The 21,278-nt window shown below is 38.9% G+C and overlaps 2 protein-coding genes across 6 annotated transcripts; both read left to right on the forward strand.

Moving 5' to 3' along the window:
- The first annotated feature begins 348 nt into the window (after positions 1 to 348).
- On the forward strand, positions 349 to 13,400 carry malt1 (MALT paracaspase 1). 4 transcript variants are annotated; one of them, XM_071483653.1, is made up of 17 exons: positions 349 to 642; positions 994 to 1,160; positions 2,549 to 2,670; positions 3,245 to 3,392; positions 3,657 to 3,841; positions 4,047 to 4,143; positions 4,247 to 4,294; positions 4,996 to 5,019; positions 5,135 to 5,179; positions 6,099 to 6,302; positions 7,288 to 7,465; positions 8,087 to 8,158; positions 8,236 to 8,363; positions 9,051 to 9,200; positions 10,432 to 10,589; positions 10,871 to 10,996; positions 11,534 to 13,400. In XM_071483653.1, the coding sequence occupies exons 1-17, from the start codon at positions 494 to 496 to the stop codon at positions 12,023 to 12,025; spliced, it is 2,493 nt and encodes an 830-aa protein (XP_071339754.1). In that variant the 5' UTR covers positions 349 to 493; the 3' UTR covers positions 12,026 to 13,400. The 4 variants fall into 4 exon arrangements, with proteins under 4 accessions (XP_071339754.1, XP_071339755.1, XP_071339756.1 ...); XM_071483654.1 differs by having other exon boundaries at positions 3,660 to 3,841; XM_071483655.1 differs by lacking the exon at positions 4,247 to 4,294.
- Positions 13,401 to 14,793: 1,393 nt separating this feature from the next.
- Positions 14,794 to 21,211, forward strand: emb (embigin). 2 transcript variants are annotated; one of them, XM_071483660.1, is made up of 10 exons: positions 14,794 to 15,092; positions 17,072 to 17,149; positions 17,686 to 17,869; positions 18,370 to 18,452; positions 18,666 to 18,802; positions 19,210 to 19,371; positions 19,549 to 19,666; positions 19,765 to 19,798; positions 20,537 to 20,630; positions 20,781 to 21,211. In XM_071483660.1, the coding sequence occupies exons 1-9, from the start codon at positions 15,020 to 15,022 to the stop codon at positions 20,595 to 20,597; spliced, it is 930 nt and encodes a 309-aa protein (XP_071339761.1). In that variant the 5' UTR covers positions 14,794 to 15,019; the 3' UTR covers positions 20,598 to 20,630; positions 20,781 to 21,211. The 2 variants fall into 2 exon arrangements, with proteins under 2 accessions (XP_071339761.1, XP_071339760.1); XM_071483659.1 differs by having other exon boundaries at positions 14,795 to 15,092; positions 20,537 to 21,211.
- Positions 21,212 to 21,278: the final 67 nt, after the last annotated feature.

Here is a 21,278-nt window from a genome sequence, read left to right on the forward strand (position 1 = left end):
GATTAATCATTTCAGCTCTAGAGGCTATAGAGGTCTGGTTGATTTCTTCTGGGTTCCTGGTGAAATAATGACACTTCCATGTGTAGTGGGGGTCAATAGGGGCCCAACAACATTTTTTTGCCCTGGGGCCTCTTCAAAGTTTAATCCAGCCATGAGTTGTTACTGCAAAGATGTAAATAAAAAAAAACATAAATAAATAAAATAAAAAAAAAAAATATATATATATAAGTAAAATCTTAAACTCTGAATTTAAGTTATTTTGGGCACCAGTTTAGCTAAACGTTTACCTGCAGTGTCTTATCTTGGCGCATATACAATCTTTGGCAGAGGCAGCCCACAGCTGCTTGGGGGAAAACCAGACAGTGCAGTAGGTGTGTCTGTATCTTTCATCAGTTCTTCCAGGAAGTAACTTTTTTTTCTTGAAGTGAACTATTGTCAAGTGCCTCTGATCTGATAGACACTCGTCGATGGTAGACTTTTCTTGCTGGCTGCCATGTCGGATTCGTTGGACCGGTCCACAAAGATTAGCTTTTTGAAGGAGCCGGTTGTAAAGAAACTCTGCGAGGTGTTGGACAAATCCAGCACAAAAGGATGGCGCAAACTTGGAGAGATAGTCGGCAATGAGAGGAGGTTTAAAGTCAGGTGGGTTGAAAAATGACCGAGGTAGGTTGAAAGATAAATAGATAGTTAGATAGATAGATAGATAGATAGAGAGAGAGAGAGAGAGAGCTTTACCCTTTAACCCTATTAGATTACACATCATAGTTCTCAAATCTGAGGTGCAAGTCTGGAAAACTAATGCAGCAGCTACATAATATAGAGAGGTGTTCCTGATATTAAGTCAACCCTCTTTTTGTCTTATTTTTTATTTTTTTATTGAATTGTTTTCTGCATTTGCGTAAATATGTCGTGATCTGCTGACAACCTGAGTGTGTCACGGTTCTGTGTAACCCGAAATATGACGCGATGTCCATCACCTGCATCATCCTCCAGCTCAGACGACATGGAGATGTGCTCTCTGAAGGTGTTGGAGCTGGAGGGCAGCCCGAGCCGCATGCTGCTGAGGCTCATGGGAGAGCGAGGCTGCACCGTGGGTCACCTGATGGACTACCTTCAAACGCTGGGCAACTCGGAGGCCATGCAGTGCCTGAAACCATCAGGTACTGATGTTATGTTGTGTTGTCAAGCATCCAAAACAGGTTTGATGTTTTGTCTCTGTGGTGTATTTTAAGCTTAAAGGGGAATTTATGGCTCACATTCTCATTCGCTCCCTTCACTCTGTACATTGCGAGGCCAGTTTCTATGCCAGCAAATCATCAGTCCAATTCTAATTACAATTCAAATGATTATGGCAATAATTTGCTTTCATGACTTCACAGCTAGTGCAGCACTGTAGCTTGTCAGGGTGCAATCAGCTTGCAAGAGGAAACATGTGATTATATAATTCGATATTATTATATCGAATTATATAATCACATTATTTATTTGATATTATTTATAAATTTGAGCCCATATAGGTATGGGATGTGACTGAAATGACTTATTGTTTCTCGCTGGTTGTGGGGGACCATAAGGTGTAGTACTGGCCTGTGGTCTATTCTGATATTCCTATGAAAACACATAACTAAATAGAATGGCTTTCCATTGCAGGGCAAACAAGGACATTTAAAGCAGCTCTTCACAATACTATATTGAGAAATATTTATTTTTAGGCTACTTAAAATTTGTTCAAGCACAACCAGCAAAGGTGACATTTAATATTAACAGTCTGTTTTTTTTAAGGACGTCTGACCTAGGAGCAGATGTTCATATCAGTTTTTTCTCATCATTAAAAAAAACCTGAAAGCCTCTTACTTCCTACACAGTTGAGAGGTTAAATATGAATAAAGTGTTTTTCTGAAATCATTTTCCATTTTACATGTGCTTTGCCCACATTGCGCTTTGACTACTCATTTCACACTCATTAAAACACAGATACTGGGCCTAACCTGACTTCACCTACATTTGATGCATAGGAAATATATTTTGATTGCTTTCACATTAACTACTTTAAAGGTATGCTTAGAATATAAAATACAATCCTTTGTACTGAAAATTAAAATGTAATATACAAAGGTTTGTATTTGCATTTGTTCAATTCTGGCCAGTAGAGATTGTACTGTTACCATGAAGAAGAAATGAACCCTTCCTCAGACCACCTTGCTGGAAGTGATTCATCTTCTCCTGAAAATATGATGTCTGATTAGAAAGTAAACTCAAAACCTCCAATGTGGGGCAAAACCATCACTGCCAGTTCTAATGTTGGGCCAGAATGGCTTTTGTTGATTTCCTGCTCTTTCGCCCAAGCCACAATTTACAATACTTTGCTAAACTGATACATGCATGTCAGAGTTGCTCTCTAAAAGGCTGACCAAGTTCCAATTTGGGAGGTGCTGAACTCTCCAGAATTTTAACATGGGTCTGTTAAACCATTGTCCATTTAATATGAATGTAACAGTAAAGTAACAACGAAGTATGGATTCATGGTGAAATTCTCATAAATGTTCAGCCTTGCAGATTCTCATTCAGCCCCAGTCTGTGGCTCTTATTTCTGGCCACAATCTGCGCCTCAGCTGCCACGCCGTGGGAAAATCTCCAGTACAGTACCAGTGGTTCAAGAGTAAGGAAGAGGTGAGATATCACTCCTGCCCCCCCCCCCCCCCCCCCCCCCCCCAGACCTCTTTGTGTCTGCTGTTTAATTTCTTTGTTGTTTATGCTGAGTTTATGCGAGATTTTTAATTATTTTGCATCATCTTTTTTTCATTGATTTTATAGTCCCTTTCTGTGTGTCCCTCGCTCTGTTTTACTTATTCTGTCCATTCTCTCCTCTTGTGGTGAAGGAACCAGGTGTCTAAACAGACTCTTATTATAACCTTCAAATGTGCTGAATTTTACTGTGAGGAATGTATGTATAGATGGATGTCGAGCTATAGAATTTGAACTGGACCCTTTTCCACTGGCACCTGGACACCAGTTTTTGTCAGTTTTTCAAAATTTGAAAAGGGAGCATTGTGCATATTTGTCGTCTTTGAATTTGAACATTTTCATACACGAAAATTATACATGTGGCTTGCTTTCCCTGGGATACAGGGCAACTTCTTACAAGGGGGGTAGTAGAGTGAGCGAGGAGAGTGAATAAGAACTGGGGGCAAGGAGATGAGATTTGCTCGTTGGTAGAAAATGATTCATATTTTCACATCCTCAGGTGCCAAACAGCTTCTCACCAGACCTGGTCATTAGTCCGGTCCATCTGAAGGACGCTGGCTTTTACATCTGCAGGGTCAACTGCGGAGATACTTTTGAATTCAGCCAATGGGCTCAGGTGGACGTCCTAAATGTCACCATGTCTTACGGTAAGATATTGCGGCTCAGTCGTTTCCTGTATGTAAATACGTTCTTGTTTATTCTCTTTTCCTTTGAGCTACTTGTTGTTGTTTTACATATTTCTGATATTTCTGCATCCGTTGCGGGACGGGACATGTTTAGTTCCCTAAATGAAGTTACCACTGTGGGAATTGAACCTGTGACTAATACTTTTCCCCAGACCACCTGAAGCGGAACCCTTTTGACTGGATGTAGTAGATGATGTACTAATGATGTCTGCTCTTCGTCCCCAGCAGCAGGACAGAGTTATCATTCCCTGGAGGGTCGGCTGAAGTTGGTGATCCAGCCTCAGTCCCAGCGGCTACATGTTGGGGAAACTCTCCAGCTGGAGTGTGGAGCCATGGGACGGCCGATCCCTCGATACCAGTGGCACAGAAATGGAGTCCCGATCCTCAACGCCACTAAGAGGAGACTCATGGTGAGGAGAGGTCTCGTTGAAGTTTCTGTTACAAAAATTCAAACGTCAGACATTTAAAGGCATGAACTGGTATCTGTCTTATTAGGAGTCATTAGAGTTTAGTTTTGCAGTTCAATTAATTGTTGATAGCTACCATTGTTAACTAATCATAGACCAAATTTTCCTTAAGGAACAAGGGTCCATAAAACTTGTGTCTGCGTTTCAGATTCCTCACGTGATGCAGGATCACCACGGCAGGTATCGCTGTGAGATCAGCAGCAGCACTGAGAGGATGTGGACCAATGAAGTTGATGTCGTCATAGGTATGTCGCATCACACAATTTTTGATACTATAATTCAGCCCAGTAAAACCAGCTCTATTGTCATTATGTCTGAGTGATTGTCTGCTCTGTTCTTGACTGAAAGCACCAAGGATATCTGTCCAGATTTCAGGGGCAGTGGAGTTCTCTGAAGGTAGAGTTGAAAGGCCTGGTACATGGTGTTTTAAATGGCAATAGGGTAACAATTAACAGTTATTAGCTGCATGCAAATGTTGATCCTAACTAACCGTTTACAACTCCAAATAGTTCCTGTAACTGCATGTGGGCCATAATCTGGATTATTATTATTATTATTATTATTATTATTATAATATACTAACACTAACCAGCACAAGGTTTGGAGGGTATGATCTTCAGGTTTCACAAGCATGAATTTTGATTTGACCATGTCATTATTTTCAGTTAGATGTATTTTAAAGGATGGCAGTACTCTATATATGTCTTTTTGTCAAGAAATCCCTTGAAAATACCAAAATCAATATTGAACTGATCCTGCTAAAATAATCCTGTAGTATTGTCCGTGTGTCAAAGCCAGGGTTATTCTCCTTTGTCATTGACCTCCATTGTTGTCTCACAAAAATTACAGACGGGGTACGGAAGTGGGGAAATACTGAAAGACAGTCTAACTCAGTGTTGGGTTTTCATGGGATTTTACTGACAACAAGAAAAACATAGAATAACAGCCTTAATCTCCAAAATTAATCATGATTGGTCGATTCAACATCTCCACCGCCCTTGCTGTGAGGCTTTATAGTCCCTTTGATCTTTTTTTCCTAAATCAGTATCCAACCAACTTAAAAATGATGGTGATGTATTTATGTTTTTGATTTCTAGATGATGTTTACGCCATTGGAGGAGGTAAGAAAGTGCAATTGTCGTTAAGTATTTAAGTTAAGTTATTTATATCTGTTAGAGCACATATTTCATTTACAAAGCACTTGCTATATGATCCTTTGTTGTGTGTTTACTTCAGGTTCCAATGAATTTTTCCTCAATAGTATTCCAGAACAACTCTACGGTTAGTGTATTACAACACACACGTGTTCTTGACTGCATGTTTTTTAGTAATTCACATGGCTGATGGAAGGTTCCCCTGTACTGCATGTCTTATTGTCTGATCCTGTCAATGAGCAGCAAAACAAGGATGTGAAACTTGATGCTTTCTTGTAACATATGTCGTCAGCAGCTGCACAGGTGGACAAAATTACACTTTACAACATAATGAAGTGCAATTACACCAAAGAATAATAACGTAGAAATTAATAAATGTCTCTGTGGACACAGTGTCATCAGAACAGGAAAATTACAGACATCACAAAGGTTGGTTCAAGCTGAAGGTCTGCCATGCTGTCAGATAGTTCTAAATGGCATTGTGTGTAGGTTTCAGTGCACTCACTTCCTTCCTGCATGCATATCTTTGTTATTGTGGCTTTTACCACAACTTAATGAGTTTTTCCTATTATCCAAATGTTCACAAATTAATCCTCGCTGTCTAGATGTCTAGAGTTGAACGATTACATCTGTCAGCTTCAATTAGAAAAAAAAACAACAACAAAAAAAAAAAACCTTCAGAATCACTCAGATCCTTGTCAAAATATTTGCTAATGTTATGTTGTGTGCCAATATATATATTAACATTCAAACTCTTTCCTGTAATCTGTTATTTTGTCCTTCTCCTGTATTCGTAGTTCAGCCAGGCTTTATTAAATAGGCATTCAAAAATTTGCAGCCAGAAAGTCTGTGGGTTTTTGTTTTAGGAATACTTGTATTTTGTATTGTATTTGTATATATGTATTCTATGTTTGAGAAAACTTCCAAATGTACAGTACAGTCACTGGGGATCATTGTGCTAAAGCCAGAATATTGTTAGGGACACTTTGGACCTTTTGCAGCAGTTTAACAGAATGGGTTTCTCCCTCTCCCGTGTCCCCCCTCAGCGACTGACAAAGTGGCCCTGCTGATCGGCAATCTGTCCTACCAGAACCACCCGCAGCTCAAAGCTCCCATGGTGGACGTGTACGACCTCACCAACCTCCTGCGCCAGCTAAACTTCAAGGTGGTTTCACTGCTGGACCTCACAGAGTCAGAGATGAGGAACGCTGTTGATGAGTTCCTGTTGCTGCTTCATAAGGGAGTCTATGGTATGTTGGGATTTTACTCACCTCTGGATGGTTTTAGATATGGTCCTAGATCCAGAAACACTCAGACCCCAAAACATTACATGAATTATACGGTACTATCAGGGATTGTACTGCTACTACTTACTAGATGTAGAAACAAATCTAGGCTGGGAAACCAAAGTCCAAAAACGAAAGTACAAGGAGACGCCGAGGACGCAAGACAGAAAATGTAAACACTGGTAGCACTAGGAAACAGAACAGGAGCACGAGACAGAGGGGAAATTCCACTGAGGCAAAACAGATGAACTGACAAAGACCACTGGGAGCACAGAGACTAAATACACACAAGCGGGGCAGGTAACAAGACACAGATGTAACGCATTAGGGTGGTGGAGACAATCACACTGGAGGGAAACTGGACAAAAACAAGTGGTAAAACAACCAGAAGACACACAAGGTAAATATTCCACAGTAAATCAGGAAGTCAACCAAAATCCAAAGTCCAAATGAAAGAGTCCTTTCAGGGCAGACCATGAATGGTGAAGGCAAGGAAAGTAAATAAGGCTTATCATTAGAAAAGATGAATATATGAAAACTTTGTCAATTTAAAACATTTTCACACTTGTTTACATTAAACAAAATAATGAATAGAGGCATTAGTTAACATTTACATTAAAGCTGTGAACAAGTTTCCATTTAACTTGAAATACAGTGGAAAGGGATTTAACTACAAACCATAACCATTTTAAACCTGCAAATAAAGAATCTATGTACTAATGAGCACATCATTAATGTGTACATTACGCTTTGACATGTTGATGCCCAATCAAAGCCAATGAAAGGAGTAGGTAATGTAAAACTAAAGCTAGGCAGGATGGCCACTGACCTTGTTTGGTTTTTCATAGATTCATGTCAAATCCTTTCCTTTTTTCATGACCTATTAATGTAGCCAGTTTGGTCTTCTATAACCAAGCTCCTGGACTGAAATAAACACTTCCCCCTTTAGGTCTGCTGTACTACGCTGGTCATGGATATGAGAACTACGGCAACAGTTTCATGGTGCCGGTAGACGCACCAAACCCGTACCGGTCAGCCAACTGTTTATGTGTGCAGAGCATCCTCAAACTGATGCAGGAGAAGGAGACGGGCCTCAATGTTTTTCTGCTGGACATGTGCAGGAAGAGGTGAGCGCTGGAGTCAGTGGGATATTGCATTTCTAAGTTGTTACATTTCAGTCAATCAGAAGGTGAGAACCTGGTTTATTGCCAAGTGAACTGCCTGATGAACTGCAGCGTCCTGCCAGAGGGGAGTATGTGTCCAGGGTGGGAGGGGCCATCTACAATCTTTCCTGCTCGCCTCAGGGTCCTGGAGGGATGGTAGACTGCAACCGATCGCCCTCTCAGCAGAGCTAATGATTCAGTGCAGTCAATCAATCAATCAAACTTTATTCATATAGCACTTTTCGTACAGCTTAGAGCAATTCAGAGTGTTTTACCGAAGACTGACGAGCTGATAATAATACAGTCCAATGTAAACAATGTGAGACTAATGCATCCAAGAGACATTGACTTAAAAAAAAACAAGACATATGAAAATGTCGCCTTGGCTTAGTGGGAAATTATAACGTCACATTTGTCACTATTTTATCAACAAAAAACATTTTATCAACAAAAAATTCGATTAGATAAGAAAATATTCAACAGATTAGTCTATAATGAAAATAATCATTAGTTGGACCTTTTAAGGAATTAATCTCTCTCCATCATAAATATGTCTGGGGGCTTATAGATTTATTCATTTTCCAGGAATATTCACGATGACAGCACTCCAAACGTCGTCCTCAGGGTCACGGCCAACATCGTCTTCGGATACGCCACGTAAGTTAAATTCAAAATTAAATGTATACATTTTTTTCTTTTCAAGAATTGAAAGCATTCTTCGTTTGGCTGTGCAGGTGCCAAGATGCCGAGGCCTTTGAGCTGAGCTCCAGTGGCTTCACTAACGGCGTGTTTGTCAAGTTTTTGAAGAAGCGACTACTAGACGATGAGAAGATCACCGTGGTGCTGGACAGAGTCGCTGAGGGTGAGGGAGAAACAGAAACTCTTTATATAACAACCATTTTTAATCATATTTAGCCCTGCAAGAGGTACTGATATAAATAGTATATGTTAGAGTTAGATAAGTTATGGAATACATGTCATATATGCAAATGTAAGATTATTTTGTGTAGTTTTTGTAATTGCATCAATAAGAGCTGTTAAAATGTAATTTTGCTCATCTTAAAATGAATTTGTGATTCAGAAGATCATCAGGTTACCATGAAAAATTATGAATAAAAAATAAATTAAAAAAATTAAAAGACCAGTTTGGCCTGTCTGGTTGTTAAATTAGATTTTCTTTAAAGTTACTGTTTCCCACAGGATGTGTTTTGGTTTATTGTTAATGAAATGGTAAAAAGTTTGATTTGCATTATTAATGGTAAAATTGTATCAGCTTTCTTGTGGGGTAATGGAGTTTCCTTTTAAATGCAGGGTAGATAAAAGACAATGACTCAAGTTGCTGTGAGATGCACTTACCATTAAATAACTGTTAGGATATGGACAGGATAAACTTTAGGTCATGGTGGGTAAATTAAATGCTCCTCAGTGCTCCCCACTTCATGCAGAGTTACAGATGTTTTTGTTTAGACACAGTTTCAACTCATGTAATGAATTTTGGGATATTTTGGGACATTTTGCTGACATGTGATTTCTAATTTCATGTGTCCAGACATGGGTCAGTTTGATGCTACCAAGGGGAAGCAGGCTCTGGAGATCCGCAGTAGCCTATCAGAGAGGAGAGCTCTGACTGATCCTATTCTGCCCGGCGACAGCGCTGATCTCGCTCATGCTCACAGCCGCCAGTGGGCAAAGGCTCACGGTGAGTGTAAAGCACAAACTCTCTGCTTTAGCTTTAGAATTTGTTTCAATCATTTGTTATCACGGTGCCGGGAAACCACCATTAGCTTCCTGGTTCCCGGTCCCGGTTCAGTACCGCACGCTCATTCAAATGTTGACTGTGGTTAATGTGGTCTAAGCACACAATGCTCTCTCACATTATACACACTAGCAAACACAGAGGCTTCCTAAAGCAAACACCCTGTTGCTATCAGCTGGGTTGTTGGTGACTGGTCAGACGGTTGGAGGAGTGAGAAACACACAAACACAACATCATCACGTGTTCCTCTTCTATCAGATAATAATATATTTGCACGTTTTCCTGGGAGGAAGATAATATTCATTCTGGTAGTTTTGGGGACTATTCCAACCTGGGAGATGGACGTATCATGAGAAAACTATCAGAAGTGAAACCTAAAGTCTCACATGCAAATTGCAAACAGTGTTCAGAGTTCATTGTCACCAAGTCCTGTCAGACACTGTGTAACAGTGGTTCCCAAGCTGTTTGGTTTATGACCCCATTAAATCACCTTTTATGGCTTTAGTGTTGATATGAGTAAAGAGCAGTCTAGCCCATCTCAGAATGTGTCATTTGAGGGATTTTCAGAGGCCTGAGTGAATGTGGTGAAAGTATCCAGTATTTCACAAGACCGAAATTTACAATTCAGCAATTTCAAAATTCTGAGAAAAGTCTGAATTTTTTTTCTTTCTTATTAGTTGAACCATCTTGTGACCCCTCAGATTTATTGTGGGAATCCCTGGGGGATCTCAGCCCTCTGGTTGGCAAATGCTGTTATATAAGAAGTGTTTATTATATATATTTTTTATTATATCAGACATATGAAAATGTCAACAGCTATAACTCCACTGTGCCTCCTCTTATGGGTGCCCACAGGATAATGCATAACAATATAGAAATAATGACAATATAATAAAACATACTAAAATAATAATTATTATTACTATTATTATTGTTGTTGTTGTTGACAAATACTTTACATTAATAAACACTTGAAATGTCCTTATAGCGTCAAACAACTTACTTAATGTTAAGTGTTGTGCAAAAAACAAAATAGAGAAAAAAATGGTTTCTTTTTCAACATTTACAATAAATGTCAGACACTATATGAGAAACTGGTAATGTAGCATGAAATCCATCAAATGTGCCGCGCAGCACTTGCTTGATTCGTTTGTTTTGTGTGTCTGGATTCCAGAGCTTCCTGAGAGTATGAGTCTCAACTTTGACTGCGGGGCTCAGATCAAACTGGGCTTCGCTGCAGAGTTCTCCAACGTGCTCGTCATTTACACTCACATCGTTAAGAAACCCGAGAACATGTCCTTCTGCCAAGCTCACGTCACTGACTTCTCACAGGTCAGTATGTTGTCATGAACACTGGTTATTAACCCCTGAGAAGAGGCTGTCCTACCTGTGGGACGCTTTGGCCTTGGTATGATTCAGATGTTATTTTAGGTGTTTTTTTTTAATGGGGTTACGAAAGAGTAAGGAATTTCTCATCTTTCCTACCAATATAGCGGGAATGTTGTAGGAAAATTGGATAATTAAATCAGAATTTCATTAGAATTCACTTTTTACCTAAGTTTGTGTGTTTGTGCATATGGTCCACTGCTACCTGCTTCCTTTCCTTACTGCAGGACCTCGATGTGGATCCTAAAGAGATGAACAGAGAGACTCCAGAGGAGACGGGGATCTACCTCCTGTCCAGCAGCCTGCCGCAGCACTGTCTTTACACCAGACTCAGCTCACTGCAGAAGCTCAGGGTAACAACTCATCAAAACATTCTGGCATATATTGAATAAAAGCCTAATCTCTTTAAAAACAGAACAAGCTTTGTGTTCACCCTTATGACAGTAAGGATAAACACAAAGTTTATTTTTGAACAACCATACAGGAGAATTAATTCTCTGGGGAACTTACATTTAGACATATTTGTATATGTATGTATATGTATTTGCATAAAGATAAACTTTGACCTGCTGCCGTTGCTAGAAGTCAGGGGGAATCACCAAAGTCACTAGGATTCATCCTCTGGGACCCATGACTGTTTCAAAGCAGTGTTATAATAAAGAAAATCCGAGTGAACAAAGTTACAAGGCAACAATCTATTTCTCATTTTTAAATTTGTTTTCACTTAACATAGAATATATTTTTTCTGTGATCATGTGTTGTGTGCATCCTAGAAAGTATTTGGCTCATCATCTCAAGACGAGAGATTCTTGGTCATTATAAACAAAAAAAAGAGGATCCAGTTGTGTTTATTAATTCTACTGTTTCCACTCCAACCCCACATTCAACAGGAGGAGCTGGTCTTCACTGTGTGCCTTCAGGGCACCTTTCCAGCCATGGACGATGATCCTGTCCACTGGACCAAAAGCATCAACATTGGAAAGCCACTGATCGCGCGGCTGGACCTGCACCGGGCCATGCGGAGGAACAGCTGCCTGCAGACCTGCCTGATGCCCCACAGCCCGTCCCACAGCCCCTGTCACAGCCCGGGGCCTGAACACCGCCTCCAACTCCATCATGTGCTGCACCAGGCCCAGGACTACAGCCGCCTGTCCCCGCAGCAACACTACCTGGACGTCTACGAGCGTCTTCAGGGTGCGGCGGGAGGCTGTGGGGATTCCTACTACGAAAATCTCAGCCAGTGTCGCTATGAGCAAATGTGCGACTCAGCTGGTGGACTTTCAAGCTCACCAGGCAGGCTCAGCATCCCTATAGAGGCCAGTGACGACATCAACGAGCTGCAGACTGTGTTCATAAACAGTCTACAGCTTCAGCAGCAGTGAAACAGCTGCCGAATGTCATCGATATTTCTTAGAAGAGAAGCTATAAATGTCTTTAATGCTCTATCTAGAAAACTGCTGCTCTTTCTGTAACATGTGATTTTTACATACAATGTTATATTCTTAAACTTACAAGCATTATTTTTCTCAACAAGCTATATACTGACTACTGTACTTAAGATTTTAATTTTGTAAATGAAAAAGTGCATTTCCATAAACTGACAAGAGGTCATCACTGCAATTGCAGTTTTTTAGGGTTCTGGATCTTCCAATATTTCTCTGACTTTTTCTAAACAGAAAAGCTAAGATACTGGATGGTGTCAAAATGAAATGTGTCATAATCCACATGTATCAGTATTACAAAGAGTCTTTGTAATTGTACCTCTTACAAAGCCAAGGGCATTGGGATTGGGCAGATAAAGGGTGAGGTAGTCTGCACACAGGGCTTTGCTCTCCTTTAGTTCACGGGGACAAGCCAGTCTGAGAGAAAATTTGCAATCAGTGGGGAAAACTGGGGCAGCCGGTGCTCCCCCTGCTGTACAGTGAGAAAATGTATCTGAAGTCATCAGACATTTTATCAAATAATAAACCTGAGAAGAGACAGAGGTGCGTTTTAAGCACAAGTACCAATACTGCAGTGTGAAAACACTGTGAAACAAGGGAAAGTCATGCATTCACAATTAATGCTGACGCATCAGTGTTTAACTCGTTGTTGTTGTTGTAGCTGGTTGAGAGAGCGATTATTAATTTCTGCATATATAAGGGTCACCAGATCAATCTGAGGGTTGAGTCATGAGATGAGTAATGGAAGAGGAAGAAGAAAAATGTAAGCTCTGCAATACAAATCTGTATTTATTGTAAACCCAGGGTAGTAGATACTATGTTTTTAGAATCAATGAGATTCTGATATTTCAATCAGAAATATATAAATATAAATATAAATATACAATGGGAATGTCTAATTGCCATCTCTTAACTAATGATTTAAGATAGCGACATCTATTTCTTTGTAATGTAATTTTTTCACTGTCCAAAGAAGGGATAGTAAAATATTCTATTTGGCCATAAGCTTCTGGACATACAGGCAAACACAAAAACACTGAAAGAAACAAACACACTAACAGAGTGAATGTGTCTTATGATAAATGGATACATTTAAGTTAATCCTTTGGACCCTATTACAAAAATGATATGAATTGGGACACAGTTGGGAACCACTGGTTGATTCTTCAGCAGTGGATTGTATTTTATAAACTTACATGTTTTTATGTAAAATATAAATTTGAACTAACTTGTAGCAACAGCTGTCAAATCAAGTGGAGTCAAAAGTACAGTATTTTTCTCTGAACTGTCGAAGTATAAAGGAGCATAAAAGTACCTTAAAGTTGTAATATTTTAGTCAATATATTTTGTTACTTTCCACTGCTGGTCATGGATAATATGTTTGATATTCAATATGATTAAAAACAACCACACACTATAATTCCAGCTCTCCCCCTCAGGATGGCAGTAGAAGGCCAGTCTTTAAGGTCTGCCCCTGCTACTCCCCTCGCTCCTCTCTGGACCTACCTCCAGTAGCCATGTTATCAGTTCCTCTGTATGCTATTTAGCTGTGGACTTCATTAGAAGTAAGTAAGTAAAGCTTATTTATATAGCACCTTTCACAGATACAAAATCACAAAAAGCTATATGTCAATAAAAATAAAAAAAAATTAAATAAATAAAAAGGTTCGAAATACAGATGAGTAAATAGGCCAATCCGAAGCAATAAAAAAAACAACAACAACAGAGCAGCTATTCAGACAGACTAACCAAAAGCCTGTCTGATGCAGTCTGTGTCTGCTCCTCAGTCAACCCTGAAATTTTCCAAGAGTTCCACTCAGTGACTTTCCTGCAGGGATTTAAGGCATGGTTCACTTTATAATCCCCCACAAATTCATGTTGGTACTTCTGGATTGTCTAAGGGTGTGAGATCACAGACTGAGGACTGGCATCATCCACTGCACACTTGTTAGACATTATTCCTGTACTTTAAGATTCACACCTGCAAACTAAAGTACAACAAGGCAGTTTGTCTTACGTGAGGTCACCATTAGCTGCATTTAGGCTCATGAGCGCAGGCGTAATGCACAGTCTTATTTGTGTACTCATTTCTACCAGTGGCAGTGTGGCACATAAAGAAAGCGGTAGACCACTTCCTGCACAACCCTGACAGCAACTGAGAGCTAGGGCCCCACAGAGACTCTTGCATTTCTTGTTATAGGAACTATTAACAATGGAGGAAGAGGACATGAAAAGGAAAATGACAAATAACCATAAAAATGGAGCAGAATAATGAATCAAAATGTACTAATGTAGTAAGATGGGGGGTGGTACAAAAACAATATGAGCACATCATGTCTGGTGAAGAAAATTATTAAATAATTATGATACAGTGATATGCTCATGTGCATATCAGTGGTACATTTCACCCTTTGTAACCAGTATGTGCAGTGGTTGAGACTCAATCTCTGGTTTACAAGCTAAATTGTATTAAAAAGTGAATCAATTACAGTAACATTTCATTATTTAGTTTCCACTCCTGGTTGTTTTCATGAGGGCAGGCAGATCGTGTGACCTTCAGCTGCCAGGTCCTCTCACATGACTTTGCAGAAAGGTCCAAGGTGGCAACATACTAGCACTGGGATGAGTACAAAGCTTTTATTTCCCAAAGCAAGAATTTTGTTTTTAAGCACAGGGGTGTTTATTTCAGCATGTTCTGTCCAGGCACCACCCATGCATTAGAGGACACACTGCGGCACAGCATCAAGATATAAACCCTGTCTGCTTGAATAATGGATGGAGTCAGCCACCCACAGGCTGCAGGGTGTCATCATAGCTGCGTCACTTGTGCCGGCGAGGGAGGAGGGGTGGGGTGGTGAGACGATGCAGTAAGCAGAGAAAAGAGAGAGGTCCTGTAGGAAACGTGCTCGCAGAGAGGACAGAGGGGTAATAATCATGTCAGCCTTATGGAAGCAGCTCTTTTTTCAGATTCTCCTGCTTCTCATCTCCTGCAGATGCATCAATACAAGTAAATTATATTTAAATTTTATTTTGACTGTGTGTGGTTGTGTTAAAGCTCTGCTTGCATCTTCTTTTCCACTATGTGTTCTGTATCCTTGTGAAGAGTAGAAAGAAATGTCATAGGATTTCCACACCATCAGGTACCACATATTTTGGTTTGAAGTTTCCAGCAGTCAATGTTTATTATCTTTATTCTTTACATTTTGTCCCCTAAAATTTGACAGGAAGCATTTACATCAACACAGGATGCTAAGGCTCTCCATTAAAACCAAGAGTGATTACTTATTTAAGATTATTATGTACAAAACTGAACAATTACAAGGAAAAAAGTGTCATATTTTAAAAGCTTTTTATATAGCTGTCAAAGTACAGATATCACAATTGAACACATATTTTACACCTGTACTTTGACCTGGGTTGTACTCTACTCTTAAGAGTAGTGCTGTCTTTTTATATAACTGTGATTCTTTAAATAACCCAATATACTGTGGGTTCATTGTGAGTAGGCAAATTTCCACATGCAGGCTTCAGGAAACTGTTAAATAAAACAATTATTATTTTAGTCCTTTTCCTACATTTGAACTTGCTCTTGATATTTCAGTATTTACACTATTTCTTTTAGTGTTTCTGAAATTAAAGCAGAAAACAAATCAACAATTGGAGATTTTGAAAACAAAGAATTATGGAATCTTATTGCTGAACTACCAGATAAACACACTTCTGGTGTACTTTCTAAATAGGAAATGAAGCATTGTTTGGGAAGTTCGTCCCAACACAGTTGCAGAAGTTTCCCTGAATGTGTTACACTTGTACTATGCTTTTAACTTCTCTCCAGTTCATCTCAAACTAGCTCAGTAGGGTTTAAGTGTGGAAACTGTAATGTTCTTGTAATATTTTGGGTCATTATCTTGCTGATATCTTTGTTGATTAGCTTTTCCTCACCATTCTGATATATAGTAGTGCAATATACACTAGTACTCCGACAGTACAGTATTACCCTAATAATGCATCAGAGGGTGTAGTAACAGTTTGTCATGAGGCTTATATGGATTACCAATACATATCAAGAACACAGAATCACCATAGCAACCACCTTGTGCAACAAACACCCTAGTAACTACCTAAGAACCACTCTATAACACCCATACAACCCCACGGCAACATCCTAGTCATCCACAAGTACTATATAGTACCACCAGACAACACCCCTGCATACATTTAGCAACACCCTAGCTATCATTCCACTAATCAGCTGCAGGTCTATCATCACCATGTTGTTACTGAGGATGTCAGACAAGCTGAACTCATAAAGGTTTTATTACAAGTAATGTTCATGCAGCCATTTGGAGCAGTTTAGAAAAAGAGGGTTAAAATTTAGTGGGTTAGATTTTCAGATTGTGCAGACTTTCTTAAATGCATTAAAACACCTTTCAGTGATTACCATAACAATCATTACAGATGCATGGGGTTACACTTTTTGATTCAGTTATTTGTCTATTAAAGGGTTAAGGGGGGCATTCATAAGATATGCAGTTGGTGGTGGTTTAACTCTTTGTGGCTGTTTCTGAAATGCAACACAAAGCTTCTTAATCTCTCAGCGAGGCAACTATTACAATACTAGGTAACTAGCCATCTTAAAAACCTGGAAACTTAGTTCCACTATTCTCCTCACAGTGAGGCCCCTGGCAACCACCTACCACCACTCTAGCAAAAAGGTAGCAATGCCTTGATGAAGCCTAAACTCAACCAATTTAAGCACCCTAGCAACCACATTAGTGATGACCAATAATATCCTAGCAACCACCTGGTAGTTCCATACCAACAACTTAGTAACGCTCAAGTAAACCCCTCGTCCAAGCAATTTTTGCTTAGTTTACATTGTTATTTAATTTGTCAGAAAATAGCCTGTTTTACATGCTAGTGTTACATTTTAATGAAGCATGTGTCAAGTTTGTGTGTGTTTATACATTTATTCCTTCGTGTCAGAGACATCTGGCCCAACGCCTTCACCAGCGGCCCCCATCAGTCCTCTGCAAACAGATGTAAGAAGTGTTGTCCTTAAAGGTAACAAAAACAGCATTTAAATGTCATCAGGCATGTAGTGAATCTACGCTAACATGCAACATTGAAACAAATTGAAAGCGCTTATGTTATATGCATTAATTAAATGTCAGATTTTCAGTCATGACTGACAATGAAAGCAAGCTCAAATTTATATAATATAAACTAACAATATTATTAAATATGGCTAACAAAAACAAATAAATAAATAAATAAAATGTTAACTGACAAAATGATTAAATGTGCCTTACATTTTATAGTATGGCAGCAAATATGACCACATTACAATAATTAATTAAGCTAATCATTTACAGGCAAACTGTAAAGAGATAGAGACCACTGGTTCATATTCAAAAAATACTGCTAGTAGTAGTATTTCTGAGTTAACTTCAGCTACGTACAAGTACATTGCTAAAGAACTTGAAAATTGTGGTCTGACACATGACCCTGTGCAATGTGAATTCACAGTTTCTGAATGAAGAGATGTCTGATTTTACCTTGTGTCTGTGTTTGAAACCCCTCTACAACTCTCCACACAGGTGAAAGTCACACTGAGAAAGTTGAAGAGTTGAACCCAGTCAATCTAACACTCGAGTGCATCTGGACTGGTAATCTGAACAAACTACCAAATATAACGGGTTACTGGAGAAAAGATGGGCATGAAATTGAGAACAGCCGTGTCACAGTGCAGCTGGAAAATGAGAAGTATAATCTCAAATGGGTGTAAGTGTTCAGTATCTTATCCAATTAGCTTCAGAAAATGCTCTTTTATCTTAATTTCTGTTGGTTTTATAGGCATATGCCCCGATCGACTCTGTGCTGTGCTTTCTGATAATTTAAATATGTGCATGTGTACACCCTGATTTGAAAAGAAATTATTAATATGTACATATTATTGTATTCTTACACAATTAAATATTTTTTTAATGTTTAATGTCCCCTATGCAGCGTGGGAACTTTTATCTCCACTTTATAGTCGGATGATTCCAAGCTAGTTTTTATTAGTTTACACTGCCAGTCCATATCTGCAGTTGTAAAGAAACATTTTTGGCATTTTTTTTTCTCTACTGTAACTAACCTGAACAAATTTACTTGTAGAACAGTCATGTTTTGATGTAATAATCATGCATATCAAACAGACTAATAACTATTATGTATCATTAATCCTAAATTAAATATAATATGTTTTGGTATAAAACCTCTCATCTATTTTTGTTTTACAGGGTCACGATTGTCAGCAAAGAAAACCTGGGAAATTACTCTTGCATGTTTGGAAATGAAGCAAAAATAGATTTTATTTTGGCAGGTACACATCACATCCTTTCATGTTCATATTTGCGACTACCTGCATCATATTTCACATTCTCAGCCAGTATTTGTCTCGGTATCAGCTCATCAAGTCCCTGCTGCTTATTTATAGTGAATATCAATATTTGCACTCACACGTTTAAAGGACAAGGACTATACAGTGCTATTTTCTCACCATGATCTGTTGCAACTTTTCCCAATTTTCCACCAGCTCCACAGATTGGTGAGGTGCGAGATAAGCCAATAGTCAGCTATGTGGGGGATTATGCTGTGATTACATGTAAAATGGAGGAAACCAAACCAAAGCCCATCTCATGGAACTGGTACAAACCAAATGGGACGGATAAAGTGAGTGAGCTGCTTGCTGACTGGCTGCATTTGATGTTGTGTTAAGTGAAATGTATGTCATTGGTTATTTTCAAATCAGCCCCCTTTCAACATTTGTTTTAGCTAGTTTTTAATTGGTCAATGTTGGTAAGACACAACTTGTTTATTCATAATTTTGCCATCTAAAACAATAGTGGAATATTACTTTTTTAAATCCAGATCATCAATACATTTTCAATGTTTCCCTCTTGTAGGAGATTGGTAAATTTGAAAGCTGAAACTGTATTGTCTTTGTCATAACCCTAAGATGATGCTCATTTCTTGTTACAAAAGTTACCACAACCACCCGATGAAAAAAGTATGACATTGAAATACACACATGATTGGACCCACTGCATTTATAGCTGTGGGATGCTTTTGTTTTATAGGAGCAAATTTCCGTTGCTGCGGAGCCTCACCGGTATGAAATCAAAAATGAGGAGGGGACAACCAAGTTGGTGGTGCACAACCTGACACAGGATGACTCCGGCTTGTATTACTGCGAAGCGGTGTATGCCATCAGCACCTCCATGAGCCACGTGGAGCTAAGGGTCAGTTATGGAAAGTAACTCAGTACATTTATTATATATATTTTGCTAAAAAATTGTCCCATACTTATGTTTTAGTAAGGTTTTGAATGCAGGACTTTCACTTGCAATGGAGTATTTTTTCGATTATTGTACTGTCACAAAAAATCTGAGTACTGAATACCCCCACTGCTGCTGAAGGTCATCACCTTCTGGGAGCCCCTGAAGCCCTTCCTAGCCATCCTAGTTGAAGTCATCATCCTGGTCGCCGCCATCCTGATCTATGAAAGAAGTCAGTCCAAGAAAATCTGCACAGCAGGTAGTCAGACAGCATGCAGATGCTCTTGTTTATGTCAGCATGTAGTGTATTGTACAGTATGTTGTATTCTAACTTGAAATCGTCTTCCTTATTCTCAGAAAATGGGACAAATGCTGACCAAACGAACACACAGTGAGTACAATGTGACTGGTGCTGATGTCTTTACAGATTTCCCATGAGGTACCATTTATAGAGGTTTATAGGATGTAATTATTGGAGTGACATAGATTAGTATAACTTTAGGGTTGCCAGATTGTGGACAATCATCCTCCAGCATGACACTTTGCTTTTCTTCTTAGCTCTTTACAGACTGTTTGATCACATCTGGACCAAAATCCAGTTATAAACATCTTATTAACATTTACAACTGGAGACTTGATGGATCATAGAAAACATGGTTTATTTAGAATTGCAGTGGCTGTTTAACTTTTGCAAATGGCTCATAAGAATTAATATCATACTGACATTTATAATTGCAAATCAGATGATGAATGGTAACTGGGAAACTGTCAACGGAATTGTCCCATTGGAGATAAATAAAGTTTTCTGAATCTGAATCTGTTATCACTGAATAGAAACACACAGCCATGTCATTGCCAAAACATCTTATTTAAACAGAGTCCACTGATCAAAGAGAGTCTTCATACAAACAACAGAATGGGAACTTAAAAATGTAATAGAACAACTCTTAGCATCTACACTTCACATTTACTAATAAAGGTAATAATTTAATAAAGGCCTTAACTATTAATTACAGCTTATAAACCCTTTATGAATGGTGCCTTTTTAGGAAGAAGCATTGATATGTCTTAAGCCTTGATGCACATGTTTGTGGTTTTTTAATGTTGTAAATTTTCATGCTTTCCTCAGGATGCAGGGAGAAAATAATGGATCAGAGGGAGGTTCTTCAATGCGACAGCGCAAAGTCTGAAGACTGTGAAGGCTGCAAACCAGCAGATTCAAGGTTCTTTAAAACTGCTTTGTTTATTTTCACCAAACAAAATGCAATATCCACCACTTTACAATCACTGCTCTGGCAGTTAAGATGGGTGAACAAAATGTTAACCCACTCTGGTTTTCAGTGTTGAACTCTGTATACCCCCACTTCCTGTAGGGAAACCAAGAGCAAGCTGTTGACTTTACACCTCACTCTGCCTTTGTCAGAACGGAAGTACATGATCTTCGTTTTGACAACAACCTCAACTCCTTTTTACTGTTGTTTATGCATTACTGTTAGTGAGCAGTGCCTTACACGATCAAAAGCAATTAACTAACCATTCATACTGTGCTCGCAACGACTTCTTATCACTTTTTGGAGTTTGTCCTTATAGTAATGTGTGCCTAACACTGTCTACTATACTGTGAATTACCTTAATAATCAATATCCTCATGTATGCAAATGTGTCTGTATCTTTTTCATGTCAATGTATCAGAAGATGATCAGAAAGGTCACATTTTCCCCTAAGCATGACTTCAGATGTGTGTCTGCAGTAATTGTTGAAGGGTGTATATGTCAAGAAGCAGATTAAACTACACTAATCACTGTGTTGTGTGTTTGTTTCAGTGACAACAAAATATGTTAACTTGTATTTTGCACATTTTGTGAAAGCAT

Source organism: Trachinotus anak, unplaced genomic scaffold (assembly GCF_046630095.1).
Source record: "Trachinotus anak isolate AG129_WGS33_773 ecotype Australia unplaced genomic scaffold, CSIRO_AGI_Tana_v1 ptg000008l, whole genome shotgun sequence".
In the NCBI taxonomy this organism is placed as follows: domain Eukaryota; kingdom Metazoa; phylum Chordata; class Actinopteri; order Carangiformes; family Carangidae; genus Trachinotus; species Trachinotus anak.